The 13,338-nt window shown below is 50.5% G+C and overlaps 2 protein-coding genes across 4 annotated transcripts in view; one reads left to right on the top strand and one right to left on the bottom strand.

The window, feature by feature from the left end:
• Nucleotides 1–1,255, top strand: part of Paip2 (poly(A) binding protein interacting protein 2) — an 18,662-nt gene extending 17,407 nt beyond the window's left edge. For both annotated transcript variants that reach the window (XM_055625816.1, XM_055625815.1), the window contains one exon: nucleotides 246–1,255. In XM_055625816.1, coding sequence (XP_055481791.1) covers nucleotides 246–302 — 57 coding nt within the window. In that variant the 3' untranslated portion in view covers nucleotides 303–1,255. The remainder of the gene's footprint in view (nucleotides 1–245) is intronic.
• Slc23a1 (solute carrier family 23 member 1) overlaps nucleotides 1–13,288 on the bottom strand; it is a 19,760-nt gene extending 6,472 nt beyond the window's left edge. The window contains exons 1-15 of one of the 2 annotated variants that reach the window (XM_055625813.1): nucleotides 13,168–13,288; nucleotides 10,997–11,058; nucleotides 10,316–10,450; nucleotides 9,794–9,951; nucleotides 9,323–9,411; nucleotides 9,144–9,211; nucleotides 8,843–9,024; nucleotides 8,592–8,712; nucleotides 8,233–8,389; nucleotides 7,843–7,990; nucleotides 7,167–7,272; nucleotides 6,825–6,954; nucleotides 6,601–6,744; nucleotides 6,145–6,240; nucleotides 4,003–4,267 (exon numbers count right to left, since the gene is read on the bottom strand). In XM_055625813.1, coding sequence (XP_055481788.1) covers nucleotides 4,020–4,267; nucleotides 6,145–6,240; nucleotides 6,601–6,744; nucleotides 6,825–6,954; nucleotides 7,167–7,272; nucleotides 7,843–7,990; nucleotides 8,233–8,389; nucleotides 8,592–8,712; nucleotides 8,843–9,024; nucleotides 9,144–9,211; nucleotides 9,323–9,411; nucleotides 9,794–9,951; nucleotides 10,316–10,450; nucleotides 10,997–11,058; nucleotides 13,168–13,273 — 1,950 coding nt within the window. In that variant the 5' untranslated portion in view covers nucleotides 13,274–13,288 and the 3' untranslated portion in view covers nucleotides 4,003–4,019. Of the gene's footprint in view, nucleotides 1–4,002; nucleotides 4,268–6,144; nucleotides 6,241–6,600; nucleotides 6,745–6,824; nucleotides 6,955–7,166; nucleotides 7,273–7,842; nucleotides 7,991–8,232; nucleotides 8,390–8,591; nucleotides 8,713–8,842; nucleotides 9,025–9,143; nucleotides 9,212–9,322; nucleotides 9,412–9,793; nucleotides 9,952–10,042; nucleotides 10,205–10,315; nucleotides 10,451–10,996; nucleotides 11,059–13,167 lie in introns of those variants that run through there. The other variant, XM_055625814.1, reaches the window with a different exon arrangement.
• Between the last annotated feature and the right edge of the window lie 50 nt (nucleotides 13,289–13,338).

Here is a 13,338-nt window from a genome sequence, read left to right as displayed (position 1 = left end):
GTCTTCCCTGTCCCCTTTCTTCCCCCAAAAAAGGATATAGAGCTTATCTCACATTCTTTCTCTGCCATCGATTTTTGGGGTTAGGTATAACCTTATTGTCCACTCTTTTGTAGTTCTCTGGGAGGTATTTTTTACGTAAAGATCTAGGCTGAATGCTTCTGAGAAAATCCACAGATCCACAGCCATCTGTAATGAACTTGCTTTTTTTTTTTTTTTTTTTTTAATTATATGTACTTATTTTCCAGGTCAAGAGCAATCTGAATCCAAATGCAAAGGAGTTTGTTCCTGGGGTGAAGTACTAACATGTTGACTAGCCGGGCCCTCTTTTGGTGGATGTAGCACAATTTCCACACTGTGAAGGCAGTATTAGAAGACTTCATTGTAAAAGCTCTCGTCACTGTGTTACACTTATGCATTGCCAAAGTTGTTGTTAGTCTTGCATGCTTAATAAAAGTGCTGAGACTGTTACTGAGAAGCTGTCACACAGTTACTGAAAGTACAAGTGGCCCTGTGGCTTCATGTAAAGACAGCAATGGAAGAAGCACCAGTCAACTGTGACAAAGAACCAAATTAAATAACCTCCAAATCTCACTGAATTGTCTGTCATTGAGGCTGAACTGGTCCCTTAGGGTTAATTGACACTTTCAAATGTCTGCACTTTTTTAAAAAAAAAAAAAAAAAAAAGTAAATGAGTAAGTTTAAATTAGGTTCTGATTGTTAAACAGATTTCTCAGTTTCATTTGTCCATCAAAAATAACCTTTTCTGAAGAAAGTCTGTTAACTTGAAGTAAGTCATTTCACAAGAATGTCTTTGACCAAGGTCAGAAGGTGGTGGTCAGCTAGGAGCTAGTCTAGCTTTTGCCTGGTGTATCAGGAGTGCTGAGTTCTCCCAGTGTTAAACATGAGGAGATACGATTTGAGGCTTGCAACTTCTGAGGATTCACTGCATTACAGCCATACACGTGTGAAGTCTAACACAGGACCAACACCAGCCCATAATCCAACTGAAGAACTAAAAAGATGGAAGCGTGGTTTTGAGTGGTGCTCTTCCTTGCTTTGTTAACCATCATGACTATAGTCTGCAGCACAACTTTTCTTTTAACAAAGCTAGAACAGTTTTGGCTTCTTAAGCTTCATATTTGGGTAGGTTAAGCTGCCATACGTGTTCAGTGTGAATAGTGTTTAAGTTGAAAATATTGTAAAAAAATTATATTTTTTCAAAAATATTTAAAAAAATAAATAATAGTAGAACTGAGCTGATGCTTGTGTTTATTGGTGCAGACTACAGACTCGTGTTGGTATTCACTTACTGTGGGCCCAGTGCCTCAGGGCTCCCCTGTGGGTGAGATACGCTGAGACAGGAGAGTTTGCTTACAGCTACAGTAGCTGTGCAAACAGCTACTCAATATTTAACTTGTCCTTGTTTTCTGTGCCGCACGCTGCAGTGTTAGCAAGCGTGGGTAGCCATGGTATAAAATCTATGGTTGGACTGGGGATGTGTGATAGTAGCAGAACACTTCCTTAGTGTGTGCGGTGACGAGGCTTTCTCTAGGTGGTGCAGAGCTGAAGACTGGAACAGGCCATGCAGCCGTTTATCGTATGTCAAGCAGTGTATTGCGGCATTGCTAAGGCCAGCTTTGAACTAAGGTTTCCTGCTTCAGCTTTCCGAGTGCGGGCTTACCTTGCTCTCCTGTATGTATTTCTGGCTCTTTTTGTTTGTTTGTGGTGCTAGAGGTTGAATTTAGGAGCTGTTTTCTGAATGCTGAGCAACCACTGTTGAGTGGTCTTACTACAACCTCGGCCCCAGTGAGGGTCTTTGTTGTTTTAAAGACAGGATTTGGGGGCTGGAGAGATGGTTCAGTGGTTAGGAGCACTGTCTGCTCTTCTAAAAGACCTGGGTTCAATTCCCAGCACCCACATGGCAGCACACAATTGCCTGTAACACCAGTTCCAGGGCATCTGACACCTTCACCCTAATGTACATAAAATAAAAATTAAAAAAAAAAAGGCAGGCTTTTTTTGTCCTGGCTGTCCTGGAACTCGCTCTGTAGTCCAGGCTGGTCTTGTCTGCCTCTGCCTCCCAAGTGCTGGGATTATGCCACCATTCCCAGGTGGGAGGGGGGAAGCTTTTTATGGTTTTATTTTTTGCCTTTGTTTTTCGAGACAGGGTTTCTCTGTGTAGCCTTGGCTGTCCTGGACTCGCTTTGTAGATCAGGCTGTCCTGGAACTCAGAGATCCTCCTGCCTCTCCCTCCCCGAGTGTTGTGATTATAGGCATGTCCAAAGTGCCTGGCATTTTAAATTTTTTCCTGTAGCTCAGTCAGCCTTAGACTTAACCACAATCCTTCAGTCTGTTTCCTAGATGCTAGAATTAGAGATATGAGGCACAGTGTCTAGCTGAGGGCTCCTTTTTTACATTTGTGTTTTGTCTCTATGTATGTCTCTGTGACATTACAGGAACTGGAGTTACAGTTGTGAACTGCCATGTGAGTGCTGGGATTTGAACCATGGTCCATTGGGAGAGTAGGCAGTGCTCTTAACCACTAAACCTCCTCCAGCTCCAAGGGCAAGTTTTTTTTTTAATTTTCTTTATGTGTAGAATATTACCTACAAGTATGTCTGTATCACTTTCAGGCCTAGTTGCCATCGAGGCTAGAACAGGGTATCGGAGCCGCTGGGACTGGAGTTATAGATAGTTGTGAGCTGTGCCATATGGATGTTGGGTACTCTGGAAGAGCAGCCTCCTGTTTTTGGCTTTTGTTTTTCTATCTTTGAAACAAGGTCTCAAAACATAGCCCTGTTGCTCTGGAACTCACTCTGTAGACCAGGCAGGCTTCAATTCATAGAAATCTGCCTGCCTCTGTTTCCCAAGTGCTGGGGTTAAATGTCTGCCACTACACCTGGCAACAGGCCACAGGCTTGACACTTGTTTGGGGTGGGGCCATACAAAGTCAGTCCCTTTGTTCTCTGACAGCTCAGAATAAAGTGTGCTACAAAGGACACCATTCAAGCTAGCTTTTTTCTCATGCTTCCTGCCTTTGCATCCTTACAGCAGTCACCATAGACTTCAGCATCACAGTTTTCATTGGAATGCTATTAGAGGGGGAAAGTATTTAACTAGAGCCAGGTATCTGCATTTTGGCAAAAATAGGATTCAGAACTGCTCGCACATTTTGAAGCTCTAAAGATAATGGGCTTGTATTAGCAGTTTCAGGTAACTGAGTGGAAATGATTTTAATTTTATGACCACTAACAGTATATGTGGAAGGAGTTTTCTGTTTACTGTTAATGTTTCCAGCCTTTCCCATGTCAACATACTTTTATACCTGTAAAATTCCTGCGTTCAGGGCCAAGAGAGATGGCTCAGCATAAAAGAGCACTTGTTGCTCTGACACAGGACCCAGGCTTGATTCTAGCACCCACATGGTGGTTTACAACCATCCCCAACTCCAGTTCCAGGGGATCCTGTGGCTCACTTCCTACCTCTTTAGGCAGCAGACAAAATATATGCTGTACAGACATGCATGCAAACACTCATGCATCTAAAACAAACACACCTTAATTTTCTTCAGACCTTTCACTTTGAGAAGGGCTATAATAAAATATCATGCATTGGGAGAGGGTGAGCCGATTGTGGTGTCTTAATGCCAGTAATGTCAGTACTTGAGAGGCTGAAAAATAATGTATCTAATGTACAGGAATATAAGGACCCAGGATGGTGGTGACTGCTTGTAGACTCTAGATGGCCTAGATGCTACTCTATCTGGTAGGGTTGATAATTGAGCTTACTTGTAATCATAGGTGGCCTACAACAACTGGGAATTTCTGTTCTTAGAATAATATGGCTAAGGAATTCTACCCAAAATCCACGTAAGACTTTTTATGCAGCCTCATCTCCTCTTGAAAGTTGAAACATTACAATAATTAGAGTAGTTTGATTTCTGTTGCTGAAACATGTTTGATTACTCAGGCTCCCACAAGAACCATATATAACACATCCTACCTTTTGTAGAGGTAGTTTCAGACCTTGGTGCACACAGACCCAGTTTCTGTATTGTCTGGAGTGTTCTCTAGAACTGGAGGCTGATTCTCTGTCTTTTTAGAAAATCCTCTGAAGACTGGGCAGATGGGAACGTATCTGAAAAAGGCAGTCCTTTTTACCATGCCCATCCCAAAGGGGAAGTCGTAGCTCTTCAGACTGGCTGATGTCTCACTGTTGGCGTTGGCCCCAGCTTTCCACTGTATCAGGCCTCTTTCCTCTGGGCTCCCTGCAGGAGAACATTGGGTTCAGGGTTGGTTGGTTGGTTGCTGGAGCCCAAGGTGGGTTCACATACCAAATAAGCACTTTACAACTCCAGATGCCTTAGTTGCCAAAGCCCTGAGAAACCTTCAAAGATTAATTAACACTGTGTAACCACAGCAGCAGGCTCTGTGCTAAATAATTTGGTTATTACAGAATGCCCCCCGGGAGGCATGTAGGCATTGTTGCACAAAATTTTAAGGTGAAGAAACAGGCCAAGTCACTATTCTGTCTAAATATGGGACTAGTGTGTACTTGGTTCATGGAACCCAAATAATGTCTAGGTGTTGTATACCTTGGAGTAAGGACATATTTTTAAAACTTTTATCACATTTATTGTTTATCTTGAATTTTTATAGCCAAGATAGTGAGATCAGGATAAGTGCAGAAGTCAGATCTCTGTCATGTGGGTCCTGGGTATTGAACTTAGATCATCAGGTCCAGCAAGTACCTTTTCTGCCGAGTCATCCTGCCCCAGCCCAAGGACATAGATTTTGATATACTTATCAATATTAGGATTCTACATTTGGAAAATGGCTTATTTTTATAGTATGAATGGAAGCCAGGCTAGCGAAGATCTTTGGTGGGGTAGGAGTACAGCTCTAAGAACGGAATCCCAGGGATAGCAGGTTCTCCAAAGGGCCAGAGCTAAAAGACTAAAGTACATATCTAGCCAGAGGAGCGAGGGCAGCAGAGCTAAGGGTAACCCAGAGTATTGAGTCTCAGGCTCTGCAGGGAAAGGCTGGAGGCCTCAGAAATGGCAACCTGGAGATGGAGGTGGGCCAGGAGTCAGTTACCCGGAGTGGAAAAGGAAAAAAGAGCTACTGGCATTCACATGACTAGTCCCAACATCCCATTTGCCTCTAACCCCCCTGCCATGGCATGAAAACCTGCGTAGCCCAGGGCGTGCTCTTGCTAACAGCTCATCCTGTGACAAAGCCAGCTTATCCATGATTCCTGCCTAGTCATTACAACTTTATTCTTTAAGTCCAGTTTTACGTGTCATTTTCTCGCAGGGAATAACAAACCATCTTACACATCCTCCTCAGACGGATTCAGGGCCAGGCTGGTAAGTTCCACTAGCTTTGCCAGAACTGCATTTGACTCTTTTCCGAGGCAGAAGCCAACTATGATGAAACATGCCCATAATGTCAACAATGAGCAGATAAAGACGAGAATGGCAAGTTCAAACTAGTCTGAACTGCCATGTCTCAAAAAACTTGGTTAATGACCATTCTCTTTACTGAGGTTTGCCCACACAGTTTCCCAAAACCCGTCTGCAAGAGGCAATGTGGTGCAGTGACTGGGATATAAGCTGTTTCGGATTTGCAGTTTAATGTTACTTTATGACTTTTCGGTCATTTTTGCTTTGTTTCAACACAGGATTAAATCTAGCGCATCATCCACTTGGCAAGTGCTTTGCTGCTGATACAGCCCAGCCTGTCAGGTTTTCAAGATGGCTTGAGACACTCCATGCCTGACTCCAGCAGAGATCTGTTGGCGATCAGTTTTAAAATACATGTACTGGGCATATGCATACTGGGCTATCACACTTCCGCAATCCTGGGGGGAAATTGGCATCCAAGATTCATTGTGGGGCTCCTGTATCTGTGTGTCAGGCTGTTAACATGCTTGACAGATTCTCCCACAAAACCAATGCTGCATTTTTACCTATCTGTGAAAATAAAGGTGCTGTCAGCCTGTCCTTCCAGCCAGGAGACACCCCCCCCAGCCCATCTGTTCTGCTCGCTGACCTGCATGGCCACATTTCCGATACCAAACCATCTGTTGTACATAGTCTAGCATGGCTCTGTGCAGAATTCCTTCCCAGTGCTGACCCTGTACCTGGCACTGTGTTGTCCAGGATGAAAGCAAGGCACCCACCAACGAACATCTCTGTGGTCAGCAGTACGGTTAGGATCTGATCTACTTCAGGAATGCCTGCGGAAGTAAGTCAGGGGCCGTGGGCTGGTGGCCTTTTCTGGAAGGCACGAGCTTCCGGAGCTTCCCACCTCGTAGTCCACGGACTTAGAAACTGTCATGGCCATGGAACATTTCAAAGCCTAACTTTGAACCCCGTCTGTACCTTTCTCTCCCATCTCTGGGGACACCTAGCCTCTGTGAAGGTAATAATCGACTCTCGTGGAACTATTAAGATTCAGTGAGCACATAAAAACCTCAATAAAGAGCTAGGCTCATGGCTGTAATCCCAGCCTCATCACAGGTGCTAGGGAAGTGTCGTACCACCAAACTGGTTTCCAGCCCACATAACCCACAGGCGTAAGAATTTGGAGTCGGTACCTGTGTCGATGGCACCTGGGTTGGAGTCCAGGTAATTGGGCAGGGTGAGGCCAAAGAACATGGAGAATCCCAGTACAAAGAGGTTGCGGGAGGAGTTCATGTCGACAAACTGCAGATTGGACAGTCCCACAGCGGTGATCATGCCTGCCACGGCAGAAGCGCTAGAGGTGTGGCCTGGCTAGATGGGCCCTTCCACTCCCATTGGGTGGGCATCAGCCACTCACCAAAAAGGGTGCAGAACATTCCTCCCAGGATGGGGTCTGGGAGGGAGGCGAAGAGGGCGGTGAACTTGCCAATAGCACCCAGGATTAGCATGATCCCAGCACCGTACTGCACGACTCGACGGCTGCCCACCTGCGGGAAGCCATGGGCTGGCTAGACCCAGACGCAGGGCTAGTTCCAGCGGGCAGGGTATTAGGCATATAAATGGACTCCAGCTTTGGGAGGGGTAGGATGAAGGTGGGATGCTCTCAAACTCAGGGTGGGGCTAGGCCAATGCCAAGACGGCTTAGAATGGGGTCTGCAACACATGAACAGGACAGCTGCCCTAGCTGGCGTCGTGGCACCTTGGTAATCCCTAGGACCCCAATGTTGGGGCTGGAGGAGGTGGACCCGTTGCCTGTGCCCAGTAGCCCAGCGATAATGCAGCAGATGCCTTCAGTGAAAATGCCCCTGTAAAGAAATGGTGGGTGAGCCAGGCAGTGGTAGCACACACCTTTAGTCCCAGTGCTGGGGAGGCAGAGGCAGGTAGATCTCTGAGTTCGAGGCCAGCCTGGTCTACCTAGTGAGTTCCAGGACAGCCAGGCTACACAGAGAAACCCTCAAAACAAATGGTGAGAAGGGTGTTGGTCCAGCCCCTTCAGCAATCTGTACTGTCACCTCGGCCTGCTGCCTGCCCTGCTCTGGGGCTGTGCAGGCTGACACCATCTATAGGCTGGAAGCTACAGGAGTCAACACCAGCCCTCGGTGCCCCACAGTTTCCTCTCTTGGACAGGTCTGAGCTTTCCTCATCTGTACCATGAGGAAGATGAGGGTCCTGACTTCACAGCATGGTTAGCCATTGCATGAGAACAGACACGAACTGGTTTCCCCGGGACACAGAGCCTCAGAAGTTCCCAGCATTTAGAGGGACTGTGACTTTCTTGTCCAAGCCTCTAATGGGGGGGCGGGGGGGAGACCCAGTCCTATCCCTACACTTGCCTTCACAGTGACCCCTCAGGATCAGCCCCTGTGTGGGCATACCTGTTGATAGCATGTACTGGAGGGGGCGGTGCCCCGGCCAGTCGGGCACAGGCATAGTAATCACCGATGGACTCAATGATGCCCGCCAGCGTGGCACTGAACATGCCCAGAACTGCTGCCACAGTCACCGTAGGTAGGCCCCACTGACCTGGGTCGGAGGAAACAGTTATTGAGGTGGCTGGCTTAGGAAGAGAGGGGGTGATCTGAAATCGAGAGGGACTAGTAGGGGTTCTCACTGACCACGGATCAAGAATAAGGTTTGGGGGCAAACCACCAGTCAGCGGCATCCGGGGCCAGTGCTGCGGTAGCTAAACCAGAATCACCAGGCGTGATTCTGAAGCTCATAGGAGCTTCAGCTGGAGGCAGAAGGGACCAGGCCGCCTTGCTTACAGGGGTAGGGGATGCGGATCCAGGGAGAGATGGCCATGATGTCCCCTCGGGCATCCGTTCGAGCCTGGAAGCCATAGGCTGCAGGATCCGCCGGCAGCACGTCCGTCAGGGTCAGCACGTAGCAGAGCAGCCACACCGTCATGATGGCCAGCACGATCTAGGGCGGGCGGGGCAGGCAGTGCTGCAGGCTCGGGGGGGGGGGGGGGGGGGCCGCGGCCGAGGCAGGCCAACCTGCTCCTGTCTCAGCCCCACAGCCCCGGCTGACAATCTGGCCGGAAGACCCGCCCTTGCTTCCCCGACCTTCCCTGGCGGGTCAGGCCTTGCCCCTTCCCTCATGCCAGCAGGCGGGAGCCCCTCACCGGAAACATCTTAAAGATCTGGATGCGGAGGAGCGTGAGGCCCTTGCCCCATCGGTAGACAGGCAGCAGGAAGGTGAGGTTGCGTAGGTACTGCGAGAACAGGACAATCAGTAGAATGGAGCTGGGGACAGAGACACAGAAGGGAAGAGCTGCTAGGCCAGTTGGCTCCTGGAGACAGAGGGGATGGCAGCAAGGAAGGGGTTGGGAGCAGGGCCTAGGACTGGGCAGAAATAGTGCTGTTGCCTGCTCACCAAGCTGAAATGCCCCAATGGGAGCCAGCTCGGTCACCAGCAGCTTGGAAAACAGAGAGACCAATGAGGGAGACCGTAGGGGTGACCGTGAGAGGCCCAATGTAGCTGAGCAGGGCCCCAGGCAGCCCCATCAGCCCAATCATCACCTCTACCAGGCTGGACACCATGATTGCACCCTGGACCTAAAAAAGGCAAAATCAGCTGTAAGTCACCTCCACCCGACACTAGCAGAAGTCGGCCACCTCCTCCAACAGTGGCCCGCCCATCTAGCCCTTCCCTCGAACCCGAGCTCTCTACGCACCTCCCGAATGCGAGGATGCCAGATGTGAGAGGTGTTCAACGGCATTGTCCAGTTACCGTAGATCTCCTCTGGGGACAGAGACGGGGAGAGCACGGCCGTGAATACTCCCCGGGAGATTCCGGGCGGCCGCTCAGACCCAAGAGCCTGTCACCCAGCGCAGACACCGCGGCGGGACCCACCTTCCGGGGGACATTTCCACCTCTCCAGCGCCAGGATAGCTTTGGCTGGGACCAGAAACGCAAAGGCACTGGCCTGGAACAGCGGCAGCCTGGAGGGCACACAGTGGAGGGGGGGGGAGGTGCAGAAGATGAGGGTTGGAGGGAGGGCCACAGAAAGGCAAGGCTGACCCCGAGGCCCCCTCCCCCGCATCCTGCGGCCTCCTCTAGTTCAAACCCTGCGCTTTGTCCTCAGCCCTCCATCCCGGAATCTGAGGGCCGCCTGCCACTGTTCCCACCCACCGCCACTGGGCCGCGCCGTCTAGGATTGTTCATCCCGCACCAGGAATCCCCCAAGTCTGCACAGGGGCTGGAAGGCCGCTCCCAGGGACCCGGCACACCTTAACTTCCGGGGCAGAGGGTGGGCGGAGGAGCCTTCCCCCAGCAGGCCTCCCGGGAGCTAAGGCTGGCTAGGTAGGGGGAAGGGCAGCTCACCGGATGCCCACCGTGGTCTGGATGAGAGTGGTGATGCCCACGCAGGTGAAGATGGTGCCGATGAGCTGACTGACCATGTGCTGGTCGCGGCCCACACACAGCGCCTCAGCCAGGAGGAAGGGCACGGCAATGGTGCCACTGAAGCACGTCAGGTAATGCTGGGGTGAGAGGAGTTGGAGAGGTGGCTCCACAACGCCCACGCGGACGTGGCGGCCCAGCTGCGCCCCGCACTGACGGGTGCTGACTAACCATGGCATCATCCCCTCTCCCAGGGGTCTGAGAAAGCTGCTCTCACCACCTCAGACTCCCCCCACCCCCGTGGCTTCCGCGGATAGGCCGCCTACAGTCCTCCCGGCCACTTAACCTCCTCTGGCACTGCTGCTTGGTGGCACTCACTGTACCGACCTTTTTCCTTTCTCTAGCCTGAAATGACCTTGCTATCTGGAGAGGGTTTGCAATTCGAGAGTGGGGGCGGGGGGGCGTGTTCTGTAGGGTTGGGGGGCCTTGGAGAAAACACCCCACCTGGAAGCCCAGCAGGGTGCACAGGTACCACGGTGGCACGTCCTCAATCTTGTACAACATTTCGAACTTGGGCTCCATGGGCATGGGTGTCTGCTGGTCCCTGGCGGGAGTCCCTGCTGACCCCGGGAACTCATGCTGGGGCAAGAGAGAGCTGCAGCTCAGCGCACAGTGAGGAACTGGCCAAGCCTGCTCAGGCAGCCACAGTGGCCTCCCGTCCACTGGGAGGGGGGGGCAGGTGGCCTGGCGCAGCCACCTCCCCAGCCAGTAGCCCTTCCCACTTCCCACACCCTGCTTCAGGGATGAGAGCAGCTTCCAGGCTTCTGGAGCCCTTAGTCCTTGCCTTTCTGGCGAGGCCGCTAGTCAGAAGTCAGGGAGGTAGCAGACTGGGCAGCTCTGGACTATGGGTAGCCCCCGCCGGTCCCACCTCTACCCCTCCTTGAAAGAGCCACAGGAAGGGGAGGCCCAGCCCCTGCTGACCTCCCAGCCCAAGTCAGCCATCCCCAAACCCGAGGCTCCTTCACTCCTCCCTCTAACCCATTCCCCGGAGTGCCACTTGCGGCTCAGGACTGGCCACTTTTTGTCAAGTGCATTAGAAATTTTGTCGCTGACCGCCCAGAAAGGCCAGCAAGGCCCAGCTCCCATCTGCCATGTCCCTTGCCTACCCTCCCATCCCCCCAGCACCTGCGTTGGTCTCTCGGGGTCCTCCTGAGCCCTCATCTCTGAGACACAGGTTTGAGAACCGTCTGAGGAGAAAAGAGGAGGGCTTTACCAAGGCCAAGAAGGACTTTACTCCACACATCAGACATTGTAGGAAGTCAATCTGTAACCAGGCCCATAGCTCCAGATTGCGAAAGGGGGATCCGGCAGAGGCAAGGACTCTGGTCGGGTGGTAAAGGTTTACCCCCTGAGCATTCCATATCCTACCCGCATCCAGGCCTGGCACGAGGCCTGTTCTTGTTTCCCTAGGGAGGGACAGAGTCTACAGGGTGAAGAGGGGACAGTCCGGGATGACATGTGAGGAAAGGGACAGGGCATGACTCATCACGAAGCCCTTCAGTAACAGAGGTTAATCTTATCTTCATCACTGTCCTCTCCAGGGACATGATCAAATGCCAATATCTGTATTTGTATATCCGCTGTCACAAGTATTTTCTGTAGCTGCCCTGTGTGTGTTAACTCTTTCACTGCTGAAAGAAAAAGACTTAGTAGTGATAGCACCAAGGCCAGACAGGAAATAGAGTTTCAGAAAAAAAATGCTGTTAAATTCAGGTTGGTTTCTGTGCCCTCCCTGCCACCCTTCGACACGTACGTTCCTGAGGCCTCAGCCTAGCCCTGGGTTAGCCAGGATCAACTACGCAATTTGTGGGACTCAGTGAAAATGGGCTCCAGAGGGAGTGGGGGGGGGAGATAGCTCAGAGGTTAAGAGCACTGGCTGCTCTTCCAGAGGTCCTGAGTTCAATTCCCAGCAACCACGTGGTGGTTCACAGCCATCTATACTGAGATCTGGTGCCTTCTTCTGGCATGGAGGTGTACATGCAGAGAATACATTTTATACATAATAAATAAATCTTAAAAAAAAAAAAAGAAAGAAAGAAAAGAAAATGAGAAGGGGGCCCTTGTTGCAAAAATATTAAGAATTTTGTTGGGTCTTGTGCTTAATGCTTGTTATCCCTGTGCTCAGGAGGCTGAGGCAGGTAGATCACAATGAGTTCAAGCCCAGGCTGGCCTACATAGTGGGTTCCATCTAGGCCAGCCTGGACTGTACCCTAAAAAATAATTCCTAACATAGAAAATCCCTGCCTAAAAAGTAACCGGAAAGGGCTTGCTGGATGGCTCCTTAGGTAAAGGCGTGGACCACCATGATGACCCGGGTTTGACCTCCAGGACCTGAGGGAAAGCGCCGGCTTCCCTCCACATGTACCCCTTTAGCAGAAATACCCAAACTCAGACACACACACAACTAATCCTAAATAAATAAAAATTGGGAGCTGGCAGGATGGCTCAGCAGGAAAAGGCACTTGTTGCCAAACCTGATGACCGGAGTTCAGTCCTCTCTCCAGGACGCACATGCTAGAAGAGAATTGACTCTCACAAGTTGTCACTCACTCACACACACACACACACACACACACACACACCATTGCACATGCTCAAGCTCACACACTAAATATAACTTATTAATTTTTTTAATTACAGAAAAGCTGGGTAAGATGCCACATACCTGTAATCCCAGCACAAGGGGAGTGCAGGCAAGAGGAAAAGGAGTTCAAGACCAGGCTCCAGGGGCTTTGCTGCAAGAGACCCTATCTTGATAGCTCCGCCTTTAAAATTCAGCAGCCACAGGCAAATTTCTGTGATTTCAAGGCCAGCCTGGTCTACAGAGTGGAGTTTCAAGCCAAAGCTACATAGTTAAACCTTCAATTAGCCAGGTGTGGTGGCGCATACCTGTAATCCCAGCCCTCAGGGAGGCAGAGGCAGGCAGATCTCTGTGAATTCCAGGCCAGCCTGGTCTACAGAGTCCAGGACGGCCAAGGCTATATACAGAGAAACCCTGTCTCGAAAGAAAAAAAACAAAAACAAAAAACCTTCAGATAATAAAATAGAAAGAAAAAAACCCCACCTATTTCAAAGGGGTAAGAAATAGATAAATGAGTGAGTATATCAGGACATTAGGTTGAGCATGGGACCTTTTTGACCACTTTCCTTGGTGTTCACTCTGTACCCACGTCTCTCCTCTCTGGAGGAGGCTAGAGCCTGAGCTAGCAGGACAGTCCTGAGGAGCAAGGGACCGATTCATCGGTCTAGAACCGGCCTGAGATCTGCACTGGAGACCCAACCACCCCAGACACTACCTTTACTTCTGGGTTGCTGAGCCCATGACCAGGCTGGGATACAGGGGCACAGCCCAGGCCATGGGCCCACGGGCAGCACGGCTCTCCAGCTGGGCAGTAGCTTCATGTCGTCTTGAAAGAAGTTCCCTTTCCAGCTCCAGCCTTTTCCTCAGCGTCTAGGTTGCTCTCAAC

This window comes from Psammomys obesus, unplaced genomic scaffold (assembly GCF_907164565.1).
Source record: "Psammomys obesus unplaced genomic scaffold, mPsaObe1.curated_primary_1811, whole genome shotgun sequence".
Taxonomy (NCBI): Eukaryota; Metazoa; Chordata; class Mammalia; order Rodentia; family Muridae; genus Psammomys; species Psammomys obesus.
Note: the sequence above shows the minus strand (reverse complement) of the source record. Positions and strands in the feature narration are given on the sequence as shown.